The 22,625-nt window shown below is 50.1% G+C and overlaps 1 protein-coding gene across 5 annotated transcripts; it reads left to right on the top strand.

Annotated features, from left to right (window-relative positions):
• The first annotated feature begins 226 nt into the window (after positions 1–226).
• Nop14 (NOP14 nucleolar protein) lies at positions 227–22,312 on the top strand. 5 transcript variants are annotated; one of them, XM_070021740.1, is made up of 18 exons: positions 227–590; positions 2,060–2,194; positions 3,254–3,395; positions 7,366–7,505; positions 8,079–8,213; positions 9,598–9,720; positions 10,344–10,475; positions 12,132–12,435; positions 13,170–13,300; positions 14,182–14,267; positions 15,231–15,366; positions 17,718–17,819; positions 18,350–18,503; positions 20,260–20,419; positions 20,761–20,908; positions 21,660–21,778; positions 21,882–22,037; positions 22,212–22,312. In XM_070021740.1, the coding sequence occupies exons 1-18, from the start codon at positions 399–401 to the stop codon at positions 22,309–22,311; spliced, it is 2,595 nt and encodes an 864-aa protein (XP_069877841.1). In that variant the 5' UTR covers positions 227–398; the 3' UTR covers position 22,312. The 5 variants fall into 5 exon arrangements, with proteins under 5 accessions (XP_069877841.1, XP_069877845.1, XP_069877842.1 ...); XM_070021741.1 differs by having other exon boundaries at positions 228–590; positions 20,818–20,908; XM_070021742.1 differs by lacking the exon at positions 227–590 and adding an exon at positions 708–820.
• The last annotated feature ends 313 nt before the right edge of the window (positions 22,313–22,625 follow it).

The raw sequence follows: 22,625 nt of genomic DNA, 5'->3' as shown, positions 1-22,625 counted from the left end.
CGCCGCCGCCGCCGCCCCCCGCGGCTCCCACAGCGGCCCGGCCCCGGCTAACGACTTTCCGGTAGAGGGAGCCCGAGCTCCCCTCGCCGCGGCGCCGGTGGAGGCAGCGGCGCCTCGCGCGTCACTGCGACTCCCAGAAGCCCTCGCGCTGGGCGGCCGCGGGTGCAAGGCCTGCTGGGAGTTGTAGTCAGCCTGCCTATCGGCGCCGCGGCCGGGTGTGTTCCGGGTCGCGTGAGGTACCGCGAGGTCTGGGCGCACGCCGGCTGGGTGATAGCGGCGGCTCCCTCGGGCCGCGCACGTGCGCTCCGGTGGCCGTCTGCGTTGCTTGCTGCTGGTCGCCCCTTCCCGCCCTCCGCAGCCGGGACGCGCCGGCGCTCGGGCGCGGCGGGCCGTGCGCCATGGGGAAGGCCGGCAGGGCCGGGGCGCGGAGGCGGGCCCAGGCGCCGGCGGGCGCGCGCGGAGGCCCGGCCAAGGCCAGCCTCAACCCTTTCGAGGTGAAAGTCAACCGGCAGAAGTTCCAGGTGCTGGGCCGGAAGACGCGGCACGACGTGGGGCTGCCCGGCGTGGCCCGCGCGCGCGCCCTCCGGAAGGTGAGCGGGCCCACCCCCCCGCGCGCCGCCGCCGCACGGGCGCTCTACTCGGTCGTGATCCCTGGAGGTCTCGGGGATGCTCGGTGGAGGTCTGACGGCTTTGCCCTGAGGCCCTTGTCGCTGTCACTTGGTTGGCTACTGAAACGGGGGCGCTCGGTGCCTTCTCTCAGGTCTTTCCGGCCCTCGTGGCTCCGGCCTAGTGTTCTGCTCGTCCTGTGCAAATCCAGAGAGTGAGCGCCTCCCAAAGTCCGGGCTAGCTGGGCAGGGGGTGTCGTTGGTGGGGCTCCACTCTGGACTGACCTCCCTGGCTTTTGAGAGTAGAGGCAAAGGTTTGACCCACCGAGGCTCTGCCCTGGGGTTAGTGACCGGAGGCCCCGATGGGATGTCCCTCCCGTCCTGGGTTACCTATCATTCCGCTTGGCCGGGCTCGTTCAGTGCACCCAGGAATCCCTGAGGGGGATACAAGAAACATTCAGATCCCCATCAAACTCCTGGCTGGCTTATAAAGTCTCTGAATTGGGTCATTCCAAGGGTTTTGTTACGATTTCATCTTGGTACCAGTTGCTTCCCTCACTGATGGACATACAAGCTCCTGTTAGTCTCTTGGCAGCTATAAGAATTTCTGCACTGAATACAAGTTCTGACACAATCCGTCCAGGTGGTGGGAGCAACAGCCATTTCCTGCTCCCCTCCACCATCTCTTGCTTTGTAGAATTTAACTTTAAAGATAACCAACTTTTGAATAATAATAATAATAAACATTCCTTGCTGCTTCTGGGAGAATATCCAGTATTCTGATCCTTGCTGTAAGTTCTTGAGTTACATGCTTTAAATACTGTTCCTCTTGATTTTCTAAAGGGTGGACTATGCCCCCACTTGCTAATTATGGTCGTGCATCACATATAAAGACACAGCTAAACATTTCCTAGAAATACCTTCAGTGGGAAGTAACCCCTTCCCGTGATGGAAGGAGTCTGACTTTCTCTGGTCTCCTCAGCCCAAAGTAAACATTTAAATCTTAAATTGTAAGGCTACTGCTGCAACTAGAAAAACAGTGGAGCGTCTTCAGCACTGACAAGCTTAGGAACTAATTATCCTGTTATCACTAAGACAGTGGATTTTCTCTTTAAGGTCTTTCCTTACTGGAGAAAGCCTATTGTGGACAGAAGCAGGTTATGTATGAACTTTAATAACACAGGTCACTGCTTATTATTATTTAATTGAGATCTACTTTCTTACTCCTTGCAGTGCCATTTCACAAATTAGGAGACTGAACCCAGAAAGAGTGGAGGTTTGCTCAGTATCATGCAGAGTAATGGAAGTTCTGGAGCTTGAGACTCTGCTTTGGTTCCAAAGGGGAAGCACCTTTCTATAAGCTCTGAATTTTTTAAATGTACACCATTCTGATGTTCCAGTTAGTAGAGATTGCAAGTATTTTTTGTGAGCATTATTTCTGATCTCTTTTTCAGCGTACCCAGACTTTACTAAAGGAGTATAAAGAAAGAGATAAGTCCAATGTATTTACAGATAAACGCTTTGGAGAGTACAATAGCAACATAAGCCCAGAGGAAAAGATGATGAAGAGATTTGCTCTGGAACAACAGGTATGGGGGAAAAAAATGGAAGAACATGTGTTGTAAAATTTACATAACCCAAGGAGAAAACTTTCTCTTCGTTCTTGTATAGTTTTGTGGATCCTTGGCTTTCATGTGTAGATACCAGTGCTATACCCTGTCTGATTAGGCCAGTGGAGGTAATGGAACTATTACTAGATGGAAGGACCTCTTACCCAGAGCAAATGACAGTAAGAAATCTGGAGTTCTTAACTGAGCAGTAACTAGCTTTGTTAGCTGAAGGACAAGTAGATGGAGGAGCATTGCTAGTGGGAAAAGACCACATGATTTACCAAATACCACTTGATTTACTAGGAGCTTAGTTGGGCCCATTGATTATTTTTTATTTTTGGTTACTGATCACTAAGGCTTGTATTCAGGACCTGCTCTTAGCTTATTTTCTCGAGGTGGCACCCTACCACTTAAGCCACACCTCTACTTCTGGCTTTATTCTGGTTAATTAGAAATAAGAGTTTCTCAGATTTGTTTCTTTGGTTGGTTTTGAAACATAATCTTCAGATCTCAGCCTCTTGAGAAGCTAGGATTACAGGCTTGAACCACCAACACTTGGCTGGCTCATTGATTTATTGAAGAATTCCCTTCTGAGAAGTAGGCATGGTGGAGCATAACTAATCCCAGCTGCTCATGAGGAAGAATTGTAGTTCTAGCTTAGCTTGGGAAAAAAAGTTACCAAGGCCCACACCTCATCTGCCTGTCACTGTAGCTACATATGAGGCCTAAATAGGACTGCAGTCCAGGTCCACCTAATAAAAGACCCTATCTGAAAAATAAGTAAAATGGGGCTAAAGATGTGCCTGAAGTGGTAGAACCCTTGCCTATCTAGTACAAGGACCTGAGTTCAAGTCCCTGTCTCACCAGAAAAAAAAATTTAATTTCTCTGTGAGTTCTGATTATATCTGAATTGTTCAAATGATCCAAGGTAATCTTAAGCCTGTTTTAACTACATTGTCATATTTCAATGGAAAAAATTAGAATTTGCTGGGAAATAAATGGTTATTTTAGGAAAGTGATCCCCCTTTCCCCTTTCAGCGACAACATGAAAAAAAAAACATCTACAACCTAAATGAAGATGAAGAGCTAACTCATTATGGCCAGTCTTTGGCAGACATCGAGAAGCATAATGACATTGTGGACAGTGACAGTGATGCCGAAGAACGAGGAGCATTGTCTGGTAAGGGTCGAGGTTTGAGGGCTTGGGGCAGGGGTAGTCTGTGTGCCTTCCCACCTTCTGCTCTCTGGAGACCTCAGGAATGATGTTGAATAGAGGTTTCACCGCCTGATACTGATTCTGCACATATCCCTGGTTTAAGATGGAGTCAGGTGCTGTAATACTGTAATACTCGGTTTCAGTTTTGAACATCACAGTGGCTCATTTACCAACAAGCCCATAGAAGCAGAGATGTGGAGGAAGCTCACGTGGCTGATCTGAGGAAAAGCACCCTCGCACTGAACTGCTCCGCTTTACCTCTTACTGTTTTACAAATTCTGACCCCGTGATAAATGATATGTATGTATTTCTTTCTTTTAGTTTTTGTTTGTTGTTTGATTTGGCCGTACTAGAGTTTGTATTCAAGGCTTTGCTTACAAGGCAGGTGTTCTACCACTTGAGCTATGCTTCCAAACCTTTTATTTTTACTTACCATGGGAGCAATTACAGCATTTTCTTGTGGAACCCATATTGAGAGTTACTACAGGTAATAACTGATTAAATCTTGGCCTTTTTAGATACTAATATACCAGTGAAATGAAGACTCAGTTCCAAGTCTAATAACCTTAGATCCTGTTTATAAAGTTGTAAGCATAGTGCTAGTTTGCATTCTTTGTAAGTTAAAGTTGTATCCCAATTTCTAATATCTTCAGATCAAAGTTGTACAGAACTAAAATCAATGGGCTGAAAGCCTTGGTGTTTTTCAGTGCCTGAACAGTTAAGGCATTAAAGCTCATTACCACTTTTGGATATCTAGTCTGGGAGGCAAAAGGCTTAGGAATTAAGATAGCCTAAGACATAGAACCAGCTTGCTGTTTAAGGATACCAGGAATAGAACACTGACTAAGCATTGAGTAAGAAATGGTCGGTTTTATTTTCTGTACCTTTCTCTTTGTACATTTCATTGATCAAGATTGTGGTTCATGCCTGTAATCTTAGTTATTCAGAAGGCTGAGATCTGAGGATTATGGTTCAAAACCAGCCTGAGAGACTTTTATCTCCAATTAGCCAGCAAAATCTAGATGTGGAGGTGTGGCTCAATTGGTAGAGTGCCAGTTTTGAATGAAAAAGCTAGCCAGGCGCTGGTGGCTCACACCTGTAATCCTAGCTACTCAGGAGGCTGAGATCTGAGGATCCGCGGTTCAAAGCCAGCCCGGGCAGGAAAGACCGTGAGATTCCTGTCTCCAATAAACCACCAGAAAGCCGGAAGTGGCGCTGGGCTCAAGTGGCAGAGCATTGGCCTTGAGCTGAAGAGCTGAGGGACAACGCCCAGGCCCAGAGTTCAAGCCCCATGACCGACCAAAAAAAAAAAAAGCTAAGTGAGAGCTTGAAGCCCTGAGTTCAAGCCCCAAACTGGCACCAAAAAAAAAAAAATGCATGCTGCACTATAAAAGTGCGTTTATTTCGGGGGTCATGCTTCTCTGTGCCCCAAGGTAACCATTTGGTTTGGTCCTTGGTGTGGGCTGCAGTGATGGCCAGGTTTCCAGAGGGACAAAAATCCCATTATCTTTTAAGTAATGGATCCTAGCAGTTACTGAAGATTTGCTGTTACTCTTTGATTTGGTTACAAGCTCATCAGGATCAAGATAATAAAAGAAAAGCCTTTTTAAAGAGAAACATCATCTATAATTTTTTAAATGAGACAACAAAGTCTATTGTAAAGTTGCATTCTCTTAGATCAGGAGAACTTCATCTTAATCAGCAGCCCCTGGGTCTGGGGAGATAGCTCAGTGGTAGAGCACATCTAAAATGTGCAAGAGGCCCAGGTTCCTCTTCTATCACCAGAAAACCCCACCAACCTTGTGAGGTAAGTGTTACTCATTTTGCAGGTTCAGAAGCTGAGACTACACACAACAGATTGGTAATTTACTTGAGCTGCTGAGACGTAGGCAGAGCTGAGCTTCATGTTCCCCTCGGGCTGGCTCCTAAACTGAGGTGTCCTGTCCTGTGTCAGTTAGTATGTCACTAACAGGTAATAACATTATTGTGATGATGATCATTCTACATACTCAATACTGTTGGGATTTAAAAGTTTCCCAACTAAGTCCCATGTGAATATGCCTAAGAGAGGATTTTTCTTTCTTCTTTTTTCCAAGAATCCTTTTCTGACTCATTATGTAATTGTTACATTACCGCATTTTGTACAGTTTTGAGAAAATACTATAAACATTAACTTACTAGAATATTGATAGTGAATCATATTTTTTGATATGCGGAACTTGTCAAGAAGCAGCAATCATTCATCAAACGCAGGTCTATTTGCCAGCTATTGTTCTTTGCTCTGGGGAAACCCGACTTTTGCCACTCATGGTATGTGGATGACCCAGACAGTAAATAAAGTACATCACTGAGCTCTGCCATTTAACCAAGGTGCAATGTGTGAGTAAAACAAAGCCAGACAGCTGGGACACGCCATCTGGTAGTCATCACGGGCCTTTCCAAAGAGGTGGCTCCCTCTGCTAGGAGTAGTGACTCTGCAGGGCCTGAAGGGCACTATGGGAAGGTGGTGGCTGAGAGCACCTGAGTAGGGTGGTGGTTGGGATAGGGGACCTGTGGGAAGAGTGTGACTTTTATTTGGGAGGGTGATGTACGGCAGGCTTTTGTGCCATGGAGTCCATCCTATGAGAAGACAGGCCCAGTTGAACTTAGGAGTGACTTGGAAGTGGGTGTGGGAGAAAGGAATCAAGGATGACTCCCAAGGTCTTTGGCCTGAGTTTCTGGGAAGCCCAGGTTGCCACGTACTGAAAAGGCCGGCTTGTCCCCAACAGTTTTGAGTGGCCGAGGCTACTTCGTCTTGTGTTTTCTCAGGGAGATAGAGGTTATTAGCTGATGGTCTGTGGGGATGTGAGGAGATGGGAGGGTCATTCTAGGGACGGCATGGCTTGGTGACTTGGAACATGACTGACACCTTGAGTTTGAATTAACCAGGCAGCAGCTCACATAGGAAGTACAGTTAGAGAGGTGGGAACATGGTTGGAGTGGCAGGGCAGAGCCTCTGCCAGGTGGCATGAGGACTTGAGACTCTGAAGGCTGCAAGAGTTAGCGTGCTTGAGGCCTGAGCTAGATCAGCAGTGTTCGGGTAAATCATCTCACATGTCTGTTTACTCATCTGAGAAATTGTGGTTTTCTTTTAAGAGGTATTTTTTTTTTTTTTTTGGCTTTTTTGTGTCTAAGCCCTGTGGGTGGAGACAGGCTGTAGGTACATACCACACTGCCAGTTCCACACTCTTTATCCTCTGCAACCCTGGTTCAAATTTTTTCTGGGTATAACAGTCTTTTTTAAAGAGACAAAAAAAAACAGGTACTTGATTTGAGGTCTTGAGTTTTCTTGGAGTGGTGGCCAGCATGTGCGTCCAAGTCTCCTGCCTTGGTTTTTTTTTTTGTTTTGTTTTGTTTTTTTGGGGTCCGGTCATGGGGCCTGAACTCTGGGCCTGGGCGCTGTCCCTCAGCTCTTCAGCTCAAGGCTAGCGCTCTACCACTTGAGCCATAGCGCCACTTCCGGCTTTTTTTTTCTTTTTGCTTATGTGGTGCTGAGGAATTGAACCCAGGACCTCTGGCATGCAAGGCAAGCGCTCTACCACTGAGCCACCTTCCCAGCCCCTCCTGCCTTGGTTTTGTATGAAAATTTCTTTTTTTTTTTTGTCGTGTGGCTTGAGCTCTGAGCCTGAGCACTGTCCCTCAGCTCTTCAGCTCAAGGCTAGCGCTCTGCCACTTGAGCTACAGCACCACTTCCGGCTTTTTCTGTGTATGTGGTACTGAGGAATCAAACCCAAGGCTTCATGCATGCTAGGCAAGCACTTTACCACTAAGCCACATTCTCAGCTTTGGATGTGAATTTTTGAGAGTGCTCATGGAAAAATGTTGCAGAGTACTTCAAAGTGTTTATAACACCGGGGCCTGCTTTACAGTGGTGTTTTCTGCTGTTTATCTCCAGCTGAGCTGACTGCTGCCCACTTTGGAGGAGGGCCCCAGCTCCTGGACAGGAAGACTACTCAGGATGGCGAGGAGGAGAACAAACCTAAGTCTCGGAAAGAACTGATTGAAGAGCTCATTGCAAAGTCAAAGCAAGAGAAGGTGGGTTGGTTGATGTGCTGCATGTGGGAAGGCCCAGCAGAAGGCATACTCACAGTATGTGCTTAAGCTTTTGTCCCTGAACATTTTTAGGCTGCATGTAATATTTTATATGACCTATTTTGAATAGGAATATTTTGTCTCATTAAACATACATTTGTGCTGGTTTTTTTGTTTTTTTTGGGTTTTTTTGGGTCCAGTTATGGGGCCAGAACTCTGGGCCTGGGCGCTGTCCCTCAGCTCTTCAGCTCAAGGCTAGCGCTCTACCACTTGAGCCACAGCGCCACTTCCGGCTTTTTTCTTTTTGCTTATGTGGTGCTGAGGAATTGAACCCAGGGCCTCAGGCATGCAAGGCAAGCGCTCTACCACTGAGCCACCTTCCCAGCCCTGTGCTGTTTTTTTTTTTTTTTTTTTTAATTCAGTGTATGTCAAGATTTTCAAAATACCATTGCTTACTACCTTGCAGTGAAAGCTATGCATGAGGGGTTTCATGTATGTTCTTACACACATTGGGCCATTCAGTTCAATTTCAGCAATGATGGTGTGTTGTCTGTGTCTATTGTTTCTTTTCGCCAGAGGGAGAGACAGGCTCAACGAGAAGATGCCCTTGAACTCACTGAGAAGCTGGACCAAGACTGGAAAGAAATCCAAACCCTCCTGTCACATAAAACTCCTAAGTCAGAGAAAAGAGAGAAAAAGGAAAAGCCCAAGGTGGGACCTGGCTTCTGTAGCAGCATCTCATACAGCTTCCTTCCAGATAGGGCAGTTGTTCAGTTGAACACTGCTAACAAATTATCTTGATATTTGTTATATTGAGATAGAAGCAGATTTCAAGTTGCTTTAAGTATTTGCTGTGTTAGAAGTACTTCGGGTACAGGCATAGGATAGGTGTCTAAACTTCCCTGTTACATATTTGCAAATTGATATATAACATGTTTAATTAATGTACATTTACTTCCTTTTCTAAGCTGTTTCCTACTGCATAACTTTGGTCTAACTTTTTATTTTATTTTATATTTTTGGGGAGGTCTGGTCGTGGGCCTGACCTTTGGGCCTGGGCGCTGTCCCTCAGCTCTTCAGCTCAAGGCTAGCGCTTTACCACTTAAGCCACAGCACCACTTCCTGCTTTTTTTTCCTGCTTATGTGGTGCTGAGGAATCCAACCCAGGGCCTCACGCATACAAGGCAAACGCTCTACCACTGAGCCACCTTCCCAGCCCTGTCTAACTTTTTAAGTGGTAACACTTGTTTGAGTGGCTGGATATCAGGTAAACCCTAGGATCTCAGAAGATTATATTATCATCTGGCCAGCAGTATACCTGTTGTTTTCCCATGTTGGGGCTTAATGTTAAGATGACTGGTGCTTATTTTGCTAAAGCAGTACATTTTGGGGAGAATTTTCTAGGAGCAAAGGAGTTGGTGAGTCCATGCCACTAAAGTAACCTCATTTCTCAGTCTTCAGGCTGCTTAGGATAACTTCCTTAGCAGAAGAAAGGACTTAGATGTTCTAGGACTTAACTTGTTCTAAAATGGCATCCAGACTTTACTAGACTCTTCCATTCGATACTATCTGTATGGACTTCTTTTTTATATAAAAAGGAGAAGAGTCATTATCCCTTATGGCTTATAATTAAATGACTCAGCTTCCTCACTTGATTTTGTCATTAAAATTACTTAAGTGTCTGACTTCTTTTTTGTTGTTTTTTTTAATTATTTTTATTTTTTGTTGGTCATGGGGCTTGAACTCTGGGCCTGGGCGCTGTCCCTCAGCTTCAGCTCAAGGCGAGTGCTCTACCACTTGAGCCACAGCGCCACTTCCGGCTTTTTATTTTCTGCTTATGTGGTGCTGAGGAATTGAACCCAGGGCCTCAGGCATGCAAGGCAAGCGCTCTACCACTGAGCCACCTTCCCAGCCCATGTCTGACTTCTTTTAAAAAAAAAAAAGGCATCAGAGGCCTGGCTCAATAAGTAAAGTACATACCAGTTGTGAGCCCAAGAAAGCCCCAAGAGTGCAATTGTAAGGCTCTAAATGTAATCTCTGGTACCAGTACCGAACAAAAGTATTAGAAATGAGAAGTGTGTTCTTTTCACCCTAGCCCGACGCTTATGACATGATGGTTCGTGAGCTTGGCTTTGAAATGAAAGCCCAGCCCTCTAACCGGATGAAAACAGAGGAGGAACTGGCGAAGGAGGAACAGGAGCGACTCAAGAAGCTGGAGGTATGGAGGGGCTCACCTCCCTTTGCCAGATGAGTGCTGCCTTTCTCTCAGAGGCTTTTTGGACCTTATTTTGAAAAATGGAATAAAGCTGTACTATGTTTAAAGTGATTATTCAATCATAAATACCTTTATTTCTTATTACAAAAACAAGTAAAATGCAGATCTATCCAAGAACACCAAATCAAAAATTGACATACTTTATAATTCCTCTTCTCCAAAATAGTTGCTAACAATATAGTGAGGGAGGGTATTGCTTTCTAAACATTCCTGTGTGCTGGAGTATTTTTAATTCCATTGAGTCTAAACCAGATCCCAGTCTTCTTCCACAGCTGTGGTTGTGGGGAGATTTGCTGGCCTAATCTTGTGGGTTTCTTCCACACTGCTCTCAGTGCAGCAGAGGACAGGTTTTCCTTCTCTGTAACTGGGGAGTATTTCTGTCCCAAGGTTTAACAGTTTGTTTGTGTTAAATAAGGATGTCTTCCAAGGAATGCCTGTCTAATGTTGTGTGTTGGAAGACTCAGGCAGAAAGCAGGTCGTGTGTCTCATCAGGGTACGTGGGCCGCAGGCCTCCTCTTCAAGCAATTCATGGGTACGCTATGTGACTCTCATTCCTTCCTGTCCAGGCTGAAAGACTTCGAAGAATGCTTGCAAAGGATGAGGATGAAAATGTGAAGAAACCAAAGCATATATCAGCAGATGATTTAAACGATGGCTTCATACTAGATAAGGATGATAGACATATGCTCTCTTACAAAGTAAGGTGTTTGGCTTCATTTTCTTTTTTGTTCCAAAACATTGGAATTTATGAATTTAATGATGGGGTTCATTTCAGATGGGAAATTTAGATCTTTTAAAAATAGGTTATTGTTTTTATTAAGGTGTTGTGCCAGGGGTTCCCATTCCATAGAATTTTCGGTCTTTTTAAACATTGCTTCAAAAGTCATGGCGAATCAGCTGTGTCAGACTTCTTGGAGAATTCCCATAGCAGTAGTGGTTTGAGGTAGAGCACAGATAATAAACTGCATAGACTTTTTTTTTTTTTTTTGGCAGTCCTGGGGCTTGAACTCAGGGCCTGGGCACTGTCCCTGAGCTTCTTTTGCTCAAGGCTAGCTACAGTGCCACTTCTGGCCTTTTCTGTGTATGTGGTACTGAGGAATTGAACCCAGGGCTTTATGCATGCTAGGCAAGCACTCTACCACCAAGCTACATTCCCAGCTGTGATGTAGGTTTTAACTACTTACTTGTACAATGTCAACACAGTGTTGAGGAGCTAACTCAAGGTTAGAATTCGGGTTTTTTTTGTGGGGGGTACGGTTGTGGGGCCTGAACTCGGCCTGGGCACTGTCCCTCAGCTCTTCAGCTCAAGGCTAGCGCTCTACCACTTGAGCCACAGCGCCACTTCCAGCTTTTTTCTTTTTGTTTATGTGGTGCTGAGGAATCGAACCCAGGGCCTCAGGCATGCAAGGCAAGCGCTGTACCACTGAGCCACCTTCCCAGCCCAGAATTCTGATTTTTGAATGAAATAACAAGTTTCTATACTGGTGCAGTTTCTTTGATTTTTTTTCTGCTGTGCCCATGGCCTTGTTTATGCTAGGCAAACACTGCCACTGAGCCACATTCCAGCTATAGTTGATTTTTTTTGTTTTTATTTTATGCCAGTCCTGGGGCTTGAACTCAGGGCCTGGGTTCTGTCCATGAGGTTTTTACCTTACGGCTAGTGTTGTAGGGCTTGAGCCACTGCTCCACTTCAAGACTTCTATGTGGGGGAGGGGGCAGAGTAGAATGATTGACTTTCCTGCCTGTGCTGGCTTCTGTAATCCTCAGAGCTCAGCCTCCTGAGTATTAGGATTACAGGTGTGAGCCACCAGTGCCCATTCTAGTGGTTTTTAAGTTATAAGGTCTCTAGTTTTCTTTCCTTTCAGATTGTATCAATCAGACCTAAGGGCAGAAAAACAGGCAGATCTGGTGTTTGAGAAGAAAGGGTCTAAGAAAACTAGGTATTGACAAAAAACACTAGGATATCAGAGCAGTGGGGAAAGGACCTGGAACTTCCCCTTTCCTCGCTCGGGAGCCGGTGGGCGCACACTGCAGGCCCTCACCGCTGCCGATACCCTGGCCACTAGATGCCTTCTTGGATCCATGCAGCTCCCTAATAAAACCTAAATGTCCTCCAGAGTCCTGGCAACTGTGCTCTCTCGGAGACTGTATCCATTAACTCTTTGGTACTGTAACAATAGACCTGAGGTTCAGTAAAATTATAAAGAGGTTTATGTAACTCACACAGGGGTTGGCCCTGTGACGGTCGATAGGATGTTACTGTTACTACGTGGGCATGGTGTTTTGGTGCACACCCATCTAGCCGGGGTGTCAGCCTGTGTCGTGATGCCCAGGGGTCTCCATGTTCTTTCCAGGATGGAAAGATGAATATTGAGGAAAATGTCCAGGAAGAGCAGAGCAGGGAGGCTGGTGGCCGAGACAGTGAAGAAGAAGAAGACCAAGATGAGAGCAGTGAGGATGCGGGAGGTGAGTGTGGCGAGGCCCACACAGAGAGCGATGGCGCAGACAGCCACGCAGACCTGGAATCAGACAGAGAGAGCGATGGCGAAGATGAGAAGCCAGAGGAAGAGCAGCAGCAGCCTCCTGGGAAGAGACTGACACGTGACCATCAGAAAACTCGAAAAGCTGCCAGCTCTGAGCTCCCCTATACCTTTGCAGGTAGAACAACCGTTGGGTTTTCCTGATTCTGGATAAGGTCTGTGACGTGGGCTTGGCATGCACACGTGGTCTCTCCCTGGGGTGGTGCATGCAAAGTGGGGACCAGGATGCACCTGTAAGCGTGCAGAGGGCTGTCCTGTGCAGCTCTTTTGTAGATGGCTGAGGTCACTGAGGTACTTGGCACAAGGGGTGGGTTTGCCTTGGTTGTGTGGCTGTATTTATGTGGGCTGCTTACAAGGCACACCTTGCTTCCATGGCTGTGACTTTGTGTTCTCTGTGGCCAGCCCCCACGAATTGTCTCTTGGCTGTAGAGGTCACGTTGTCTGCCACCTCAGGGGCACCTCCAGCTCGAGTAGGCTGTGCTTGTGGTCCCGTGCCTAACCTTTCTCCCACACAAGACAACTAGAGTGACCCCCACCTCTCCAGGATGTCACCACTTAGCTCCGCCCCTCCTTCTGGCTTGCCTGACATCAGGGCATGGGGATCAGCCCTTGGCCAGACGGCACATATGCAATAGAAAGGGCAGGCATTGGCCAAGCTGCCTGTGGAGCTTGGCACTTTCACATAGCTCAAACAGGGCCAGACTCCTGGGATGTTCGTGATGATGGGATGTGAAACACACACAAAGTACATGTTAGTTAAATTGTCGTCGTTTTAAGTAGAAGTAATTTCACTGTGCAGAAGCGTGCACGTTGACCATTGAATGATACCTGAGGCAGGCTCTTTTCCCACAGCTCCTGAGTCCTGTGAGGAGCTGAGGGCTTTGCTGTCAGGAAGATCTGCGGCAGAGCAGCTGCTGGTGGTGGAGAGAATCCAGAAGTGCAGTCATCCAAGTCTGGCCGCAGGAAACAAAGCAAAGTTAGAAGTATGTGCGATCGATGTAGCCTGTGAGCTCACCGCTGCTTGCAGGTGCCTTGAGCCCTGGCCAGGACCTCCCTGCCACTTGGTGTCAGTGTGGTGATTGCTGGGGGGGTGGTACCTAGTCTGGAGCAAACAGAACTCCTGCATGGCCCAGGAGGCTAAAGCCAGCCCAAGCAGCCTGTGAGGCTGTATCTCTATAAACTGCTCAGAAAAAGCTGCAAGTGGAGCTGTCACTCAAGTGGTAGAGTGCTATCCTTGAGCAAAAGAAGTTCAGAGATAGTACCCAAGCCCTGAGTTCAAGCCCCAGGACAGCACCAAAAAAAAAAAAAAAGGCTTAACTGGCTCTGAAAGTAAATGACACATGTCTGTTGTAAACAGGTCACTGCATTGCGTGATCTCTCTCCCATCTCCCCATGTCAGTGCTGTGCATTACCTTCTTGCTTAGTTCTTCTGCTCTACCACTTTAGTCATGCTCCCACTTCTGCCTTTTGCTGGTTGTTTAGAGATAAAGAGTCTTGAGAATTTGTGTCCTTAGGTTTTCTCTGAGTAGCTAGAAGTATAGGCGTGAGGTCCTAAGACCCAGCCATTTGTGTTTTTAATAGAGAGTCTCCAGCTTTCACGATCTCATACCTCAGCCTCCTGAGTGCTGGGGTCTGGGTGTGACCGCCATGCTCAGCTTCCCATTCGGGTTTAGCAATGATGTACTGCCTGCCGTTCCATGCAAGCATAGCCTGGTCCTCCGTGTAGTAGTGTCTTCCCTTGTGTCTGGTGCTGGTGCCCATCTCCCCGGGTATTAACGCTGCTGGTTAGAGCCCATGTGCCCGCGTGCCTGCCGCCTTCTGTCTTGGGCACTTGTCACAACTCTCCCGATTCATGTTCTTGTAGAAACTGTTTGGCTTCCTTTTGGAATACATTGGCGATTTGGCAATGAATGATCCACCAGACCTCCAAGTAATTGATAAATTGGTTGTGTAAGTAAAAACTTTCTTGTTATCAGGGATGAGGGACTGAGTTGGATCTTTTTTCTCCTGGGTATGCATTTTGGAATCATAAAGGCAAAGGAAATAGTGGTGTGAACCTAGTGAGTGGCTGAATTGCCCCTCAGAAGTGGTGCACGCGTCCAACTGTACGAACCCACTGCAGAGACATAGTGACAAATGACAAGCACGCTGTTACTGCCCAGACGCCACCCTCCCGGATGGGCCTCATTCTTTAGCGTGAGCAGGTTCACTTGACAGCCCCTGAGCCTTCAGTTGCAGTCCAAATAGCTTATTGTTTGTTTGGCTCACCAGTGAAGCTTTAAGCTCTGGGTGGCTAAGGGGGCTTGCCACTATGGGCGCCTCAGCACCAACTCCACACCTGGTGGGGAGCAGCAGGTGTGGCAGTGCAGGAGCGGAAGCTCTCTCAGGGAGGCATGTCCTTTGTCCCTCACAGGGACAGCTAGCACTGTGCTAGAAGCCAGCCACCCTTGTGGCTCCAGGCTCCGAGTTCTCTGGTGGCTGTTAGAGCGCCAAAGGGCGGAGAGTCTGTGCACCTGCAGCCGGTGAGAACCTGTGCCTGCCATGAGACCGCCCCACGCCCGGACTGCACAACCCGTGTCTCCCTGTAGGTTTCTGCATGTAGAGAAAAGAGCAAGTAGAGTGCTGTGCTGGGCTCGGAAGTTTCCCAACAGTGGTAATACTCCAAACTCAGGCTTTAAAACATTTTCAGGAAAAGGCAAAGATGAATGTAGATCATCTTAAAATGCTATCAGAAGAAATTACCTCATAACCAGGAAGCTCAGCTGATCCCAGGAGGAGGAGGAGGAGGGCACACGTCAGAGTCCATCTGACACCCACAAGGCCTTGGCTCAATCCCCAGCACACACACAAGTTACAAGTGGATTCATCCAGAGATGAATTCATCCTCTCCTGACCTGTGCTTCTGCTTAACAGGCAGTTATACAATCTTTGTCAGATGTTTCCGGAAACTGCGAGTGACTCCATCAAATTTGTTCTCCGAGACACAATGCACGACATGGAAGAAATGCTTGAGGCCAAAGGTCGGACGGTGTTTCCAGGTTTGGATGTGGTAAGCGGGCACTGAGGTCAGGCCAGGCCGGCGTCAGACAGTGTGCACGGTATGCCAGGGCCACCTGTCCCTGGGCACTCCAGAGTGGTCCCGGAGGACTGAGAGGCCTGGAGGAGGGCTCACCCCTGCACGAGCTCAAGAGCAATGGAAAGCGTGGCTGGCTTTCACGTGAATGGACACAGCAAAGGTGCTTTAAGACGAACAGCAGCATTGGGCTCCTGGGACCCAGCCCATGCAGCCTGTAAGCAGCTAGTTGAGATTTTTTTTGTTTTTTGCCAGCCCTAAGGCTTGAACTCTGGTCCTAGGCGCTGTCCATGAGTTCCTTTTGCTCACAGCACTATATCACTTGAGCAAAAGTACCACTTCTGGATTTTTCTGTGGTTTACCTAGAGATAATTGTCACACTTGCCCTTTCCTGCCCAGGCTGGCTTCTGACTGTGATCCTCAGATCTCAGCCTGCTGAGTAACTAGATTACAGGTTTGAGCCACTGGTACCTGGCATGAGTAGCTAGTTTTGTTTGGTCCCTATTTTTCTCTCTGCTCATTCTCATGTTGAGGGTTTTGGTTTTTGTCGGGTTTTTGTTTTGTTTTTTTTTTCAGTTCTGGGGCCTGAACTCTGGGCCTGGGCGCTGTCCCTGAGCTCTTCAGCTCAAGGCTAGCACTGTACCACTTGAGCCACAGCACCATGTCCAGTTTTCTGGTGATTAATTGGAGATTAGAGCTTCATGGATTTTCCTACCCGGGTTGGCCTTGGGCTGGCTTTGAAAGGCAATCCTCAAATCTCAGCCTCCTTAGTAGCTAGGATTATAGGCGTGAGCCACTGGCACACTGCTCCATGTTGAGATTTGTTGTGTGTAGGTGTGTGTGGGGGTGGGGTGGGGGGGGTGGGTGTGTTAGTCCTGGGGCTTGCATTCAGGTACTGTCCCTGAACTTTTCATTCAAAGCTGATGCTCTATCACTTGAGCTACAGCTCCACTTCCAGCTTATTGGTGGTTAATTGAAGGTAAATCTCACACATTTTCCTGCCTAGGCTGGTTTCTAACCAATATCTTCAAATCTTAGCCTCCATTTCTGGATGATTTCTTGTGTGTGTACTGGTCCTGGGGCTTGAACTCAAGGTCCGGGGCCTGTCCTTGAGCCTTTTTTTGTTTTGTTTTTGTCGGTTATGGGGCCTGAACTCTGGGATTGGGCACTCTCCCTGAGCTCTTCAGCTCAAGGCTAGCACTCTACACTTGACCACAGAGCCACTTCCAGCTTTTTCTGCCTATGTGGTGCTAAGGAATCCAACCCAGGGCCTTATGCATGCAAGGCAAGCACTCTACCACTAAGCCACCTTCCCAGCCCTTGAGTTGTTGTTTTGTTTGTTTGTTTGTTTGTTTGTTATCAAGTCTAGCACCCTACCACTTAAGCCATAGCTCCATTAATGGTTTTTTGGTAGTTAATTATAAAGAGGAATTTCCAAATAGTGATCCTCAGATCTCTGCCTTCTGAGTAGTTAGGATTACTGTCACCCAGCCTGGAAAAATACTTATTAAAAGTTGAAGTGATTCAAGCCCCAGGATGGGCAAAAACCAAGGACTCCGGGAAAATGAGTAGTGTATTTTGAGTATTCACTCAGAAAGACAGCTCTTGCAAAATCTTTTTCTAATCCTCTGTGTACGTTTGGACACCCATACACGGAGGAGGAAAGTGAGGCTCAGGGAGCTTGCCCGGCGGGCAGCTGTCCCAGGATCCTGTCCCAGGTAGACTCTTGGGTATGCAGTACTGGCCACCAGGGCCACCACGGCGGTCACTGCCTCCGAGCACACTGTGAGTCCCATTTTTGGGGGGTGTTCACGGGGCCTGAACTCTGGGCCTGGGCGCTGTCCCTCAGCTCTTCAGCTCAAGGCAAGCACTCTGCCACTTGAGCGCGGCCGCTCTGGAGCAGCTCTCTCCTGTTGGCAGGACGAGGTGCTGAGGCCAGGTGTGGGCGAGGGCCTTTTGGGAGGCAGGTGCTGTGCCTCCTGTGGGCTTTGTGGGGAACCAGACACGAATCTTAGAGCAGAACCGGGTGTTGGATGGCAGGACTTGCCAGGGCCTACCTGCTGCCACCTTCCAGACTGAGACCCGGACCCCAAGGGCCATGGTGCCAGGCGCAGAGCTCGGGTTCAAATGGCCCCAGTGCAGGTTTTCCCGGGAGGGGTGGAGGTGGTGAAGTATGGCTTCTGTCATACTCACCATAATCTAAAAAATGATGCTTTTTATCACCAGGACCTTAGGAAACCAATTCTGTTGTTGAGCCCTTTTGAGTGACTTTATTTTAACTTTATTTTCTCTTAATTGTAATCTGTATGGTCACCCTTTCCCTCCAGCTAATTTACTTGAAGATTACTGGGCTGCTGTTCCCGACCTCTGACTTCTGGCATCCGGTGGTGACTCCTGCCCTGGTGTGCATGAGCCAACTGCTTACTAAGGTATGTGCCGCACACTCGTCCCTAACCGTGCCAGACTGAGCCTGCATCCCGCACACTCGTCCCTAACCGTGCCAGACTGAGCCTGCATCCCTCACACTCGTCCCTAACCGTGCCAGACCGAGCCTGCATCCCACACAGGGTGTGGCTGGGAGCAAGAGCTATAGCGTTCCCAAAAAACCCAAAGCCAAGAGAGGCTGCTGACTGTGAAGACCAGCGCGAGGCACCGGCCCGAACCGGGCGGGGAGGCCCGAGGGCTCCGCGTGTCTGGGTCAGCAGGGCCAGCTGCCCTCTGTCAGCCAGCTCCTCACGCGGAGTGGGTGGGGGCTAAAGGTTAGCCGATCCTTTCCTATGTTCGTACCTGAGTATTTTGGGGTTTGCCTTTCCCTGCATGTAGACAGGCTGTTTATTGGGGCTTGTTTCCTCTGTGGTGACCGTGGAGTGTGCAGGTCTCCGAGAAGCCAGTTCCAGAACGCATGGCACAGGTAGGCGCAATGGCCCGCCAGTGAGTGTCCTCTCTGACTCCTCCACAGTGCCCGGTCCTGACCCTCCCTGACGTGGTCAAGGGCTTGTTCGTGTGCTGCCTCTTCCTGGATTACGTGGCTCTGTCTCGGAGGTTCATCCCAGAGCTTATTAATTTTCTTCTGGGGATTCTTTACATAGCAACTCCAAACAAGCAAAGCCAAGGTGAGTTGATTTGCCAGAATGTTTTAGAAATAACCTTGGGATTTTCTCTTAAGAGAATCCATATTGCCAGGCGCTGGTGGCTCACGCCTGTAATCCTAGCTACTCAGGAGGCTGAGATCTGAGGATCGTGGTTCAAAGCCAGCCCGGGCAGGAGAGACCGTGAGACTCCTATCTCCAATAAACCACCAGAAAACCGGAAGTGGCGCTGTAGCTCAAGTGGTAGAGCGCTCGCCTTGAGCTGAAGAGCTGAGGGACAGCGCCCAGGCCCAGAGTTCAAGCCCCACGACTGACAAAAAAAAAAAAAAAAGAGAGAGAGAATCCATATTTATTAGAGCAGGTTTGGCCAATGGAAAAGTAGAAAATAGATAAACTCTTGAATTCCTGCCATGAAGAGCAGCATTCGTGCTGTCCGGGTGGAAACGTGTATGTGTGTGCATGCTCGCAGACATAGTATATGACACCAGAGGCCAGCTTCACACTTGAGTGTGAAACACAACAAAATTAGTTAAGGGACTTGCACCCTGTGGCAGGGAGCTTTAAATGTTGAAAGAATCACATTTTGAGTTAAATACATTGTGCGCATGAATTTCACATTATCTCCGGGGAAGAGGTGCCCAGGGTCAGACCCGGCCCTGTGCCCCTGGTGGTGTTGAGACAGCCCCTGCTGCCCAGCCTCAGACCCCTGAGCTCCACACCTTTCACCCCACCTCCCATGGAGGCTGAGACCTGGAGGACCAAACCCACCCACACTGGGAAGTCTTCGAGACTCTGCCTTCAGTTAACCAACCAGTGGTAGAGCATGGCTGTGAGCAAAAAAGCCAAATGAAAGCATGAGGCCTTGAGTTCAATCCCTGATCCTAGCAACAGCAGAAACAAAACAAAACATCTTGTAAGGACAAAGGCCAGTTTGTAGTAGGTTAGGAAAAAGAAATTACATGTTCATTGGCAAAAAAAAAAAAAACATCTTGGACTCGAGATCCTGTTTCAGCTCCCAAACAGCGAGGAGAAAGGGCATGCACGGCTGGGTCGGGCTCTTTGTGCTTTTTGGGGTTTTTTTGTTTTTTGGAACCAGTACTGAACTTAGTACTTGAACTCAGGACTTGGTGCTCTCACTCTGCTTTTCCCCCTCAGCTGGCACTGTGTAATTTAAGCCATGCTTCTGAGTCTCATAGACTGATCTCTGCCTAGCTTTGAACCTCAGTCCTTTTGAGTAGCCATGGGATCGCAGGCAGGTGCCTGGCACCTGTCTCAAGGATGTTATGTGGCAACTGGATCATTTGCCTGTTGCTATATATCAGGCGGGACTCTCGGCTCCAGGGCGTGCCGGGTGGAGTCCCTCCCTTGCTTGTGGCAGGCCTGAGCCTTGCCTCGCTGGCTGCTTCCCCTGTGTCCCTCCTGGTGACCAGGGTGAGCTGTCAACACATCCTGGGTCTTTGCCGGCCTTCTTGCATGTTCTTACCTTTGACCTTGCGGTGCTGCCTCTTCTGCTTATCTCCTGGCCTCCCTCTTCTGCTCCCTCCTGTTCTCGCCACTGAGGCAAGGGCCAGCCTATGGACTTGATCACGGCCCAGTACCACAGCCTCCTGCAACACACAGTAGGTCCACAGGAATGACAGGGCCACCGGTTTCCAAGAGCATGTTCCCACCGCCCTTGCCAAAGTTTTCGGCTCTGCCCAGTTCCCCTAGTGTGTGGCATGACCGGGGCCAAGAAGCCCGCTGCCTCCGGTCACCTCCGTCCTGTTGCCTTGGGATCCAGGTTTCACTCCGGTGCACCCTTTCCGAGCGCTTGCCAAGAACTCGGAGCTGCTCTTGGTCTCCGACACGGCAGCGGCGGCCGCGTGGCGGGGGGGAGGCCTCTCCCTGCGCTGGGCCTCGGGGCACAGCACCCTGCCAGCGGCGGAGGCCAGTCACGCCAGGTACGTGCAGCACGCCCCAGAGCAGCCTTTCACTTACTGCCAGAAATTCCCTTGTTTTCAGCTCCTTTACCTCAGGACTGTGGCTGTGTCGGGTTAACTCCCGGCTGGGCCGTGTTGATACTGTGTGGACGGTTTTCTCCATTGGGAGAAAAAACCAAATTCGCAGCATTTTTTCAGGTCGACTCCCCGGCGTCCACAGGGAGTCTTTGGGATTGGCGGCCTGTGGGGGGACCCGGGGGCTTCCGGGGTGTGGGTGGGGATTTCCATTTTGCCAGACCTGTGGTTTCCCCGGTGAGGAAGGTAGCGTGCCCTGGTGCCCACGCTGCCTCCTGCCCTTGCAGACTGTCCTGCGTGGCCGTGTGCCTGGCGCTGCTGAGGCGCTGCGTGCTCCTCTACAGCCCCCTGCCGTCCTTCCGCGCCGTCTCCAGGCCCCTGCGAGTCCTCCTGACGGAGCATCTGGCGGGCAGCAGCCACCCCCCCCAGCTGCAGGTGACGCGTCCAGGCCGCGGTGGGCGGCTGCGCACGAGCCCCCTCTGGTGCCGCACTGCAGCCCCGAGCTCCAGGGGGTGTCCAGTCCTGTCCCCCCGCCACGGCTTCCCCCTGGGGTGTGGGTGTCCCCGCCTCACCGTGTAGAGCCACATGGGCTCGGCCAAGCTTAAGGGGAGGAGGCTGCCTAGTACCTGCCTTCTCACCTAGCATCCACTTACCGTGAGCACGCTGGGGCTTGTCCCGTGCGTGGCAGAGCGCCCCCTCCGCTTCTCCACGTTCAGTGTGGCGGTGAGGCAGAGCAGGCTTCGCAGCTTCGGGGGCTTGGCCGGAGCTGTGAGGAAGGGGGTCGACTGATCTCTGAGCTGGTTTCTGGAATGTTCCTCAAAAGGGCATGGTGGAAGCCAGGGCCTTGGTGCGGGTGCTGTTGGAGTGAGGGTTAGTCCGAAACTTGGCGGAAACCTCGCCGTGCGGTGCCCGTCACTGCACTCGGCCAAGCCGCGGCGAGCCCTGGCCCTGCGGAGCGGGGCGCGGCGCTCAGGCGGGCTGTGCACCCCTCCGGCTTCCAGGGTTCAGGGTCAGAAGGGGGTCTGGACGATGGCAGCCATGTTGCACCCCGCCCACGGCACCCAGGGGTGGGGCTGCCGGGCGGGCAGGGCTGCGTGGGCTCTGGCAGCCTGGGGCCCGCAGCCACTGGTGTGGCGGGCGGGAGACGTTGCGGTGACATCCGGGGTCACGCTCCCACACTTCGCAGGAGCTGTCTCGAAGCATCCTGGCAGAAATGGAAACGCAAAAGCAGCTGTACCGGCCCCTGGTCTGCGAGAAGAGCAAGCCGGTCCCGCTGAAGCTCTTCACCCCCCGCCTGGTCAAAGTGTGAGCGCCGCTGTCCCCTGGGGTGGCCCCCGGGTGGCCTAGGCGGGGTTCCGGCCGGAGGGCCTGGGACGTGCGCTCCTCACGGTGCTTACTTCCACTCCAGCCTCGAGTTTGGACGGAAGCAGGGCAGCAGCAGGGAGGAGCAGGACAGGAGGCGGCTGATCCACAGGCACAAGCGGGAGTTCAAAGGCGCCGTCCGGGAAATCCGGAAGGACAACCAGTTCCTGGCCAGGATGCAGCTCTCGGAGATGATGGAGCGGTGAGGGCGCCGCTGGCGGGCCGCGCTGCCGTGGGGGGAGGGGTGGGGAGGCCAGAGCTGGGGGGTCCGTGTCTGCCCCCCCATCGTGGGCTGGACACAGTAAGTGCTGTTGGGAAAGGCCAGGCGTCCCTGGGAAATGAGCCGCGAGCAGGATTTGCTTCTTTTTCCATTCAGGGATGCCGAGAGAAAGCGGAAAGTGAAGCAGCTGTTTAACAGCCTGGCCACCCAGGAGGGCGAGTGGAAGGCTCTGAAGAGGAAAAAGTTTAAAAAATAAACTACATTGCAGTAGAAGCTGGGGTGCATTTATCAGGAACACAGTTCTGGGGCGGGGCGGGGCGCGGGTCTCTGCGAGCTCCTGCTAATGCCTCCTGCCGAGGCCTGGGTTCCAAAGCGGGTCACTGCTGGTGACATTTTGGTTCACCACGGGTCATGCGGCCTATGGGCTTCTCGGGGCCAGACCCATTGAGTGCTGAGACGGAAGACGGGGCTGGACGGCTCGTCCAGATGGGGCCTTGTTTCTCCAGAGGTGGGTGGGATGAAGAGGGCTTGGTTTTGGATGTGGTGGGGGCGCGGGGCAGTGCAGAGTGA

The sequence above is a fragment of the Dipodomys merriami genome, unplaced genomic scaffold (assembly GCF_024711535.1).
Source record: "Dipodomys merriami isolate MVZ:Mamm:240054 unplaced genomic scaffold, mDipMer1.0.p SCAF_143, whole genome shotgun sequence".
Taxonomy (NCBI): domain Eukaryota; kingdom Metazoa; phylum Chordata; class Mammalia; order Rodentia; family Heteromyidae; genus Dipodomys; species Dipodomys merriami.
Note: the sequence above shows the minus strand (reverse complement) of the source record. Positions and strands in the feature narration are given on the sequence as shown.

What these genes read in the sequence shown, in the direction of transcription:
- Nop14 (XM_070021740.1), top strand. Translation starts at nt 399, where the DNA reads ATGGGGAAGGCCGGCAGGGCCGGGGCGCGGAGGCGGGCCCAGGCGCCG. An exon ending in CAAAGTCAAAGCAAGAGAAG is followed by an intron (nt 7,506 to 8,078) that starts GTGGGTTGGTTG and finishes TCTTTTCGCCAG; the next exon opens with AGGGAGAGACAGGCTCAACG. An exon ending in TGTTTCCAGGTTTGGATGTG is followed by an intron (nt 15,367 to 17,717) that starts GTAAGCGGGCAC and finishes CTTTCCCTCCAG; the next exon opens with CTAATTTACTTGAAGATTAC.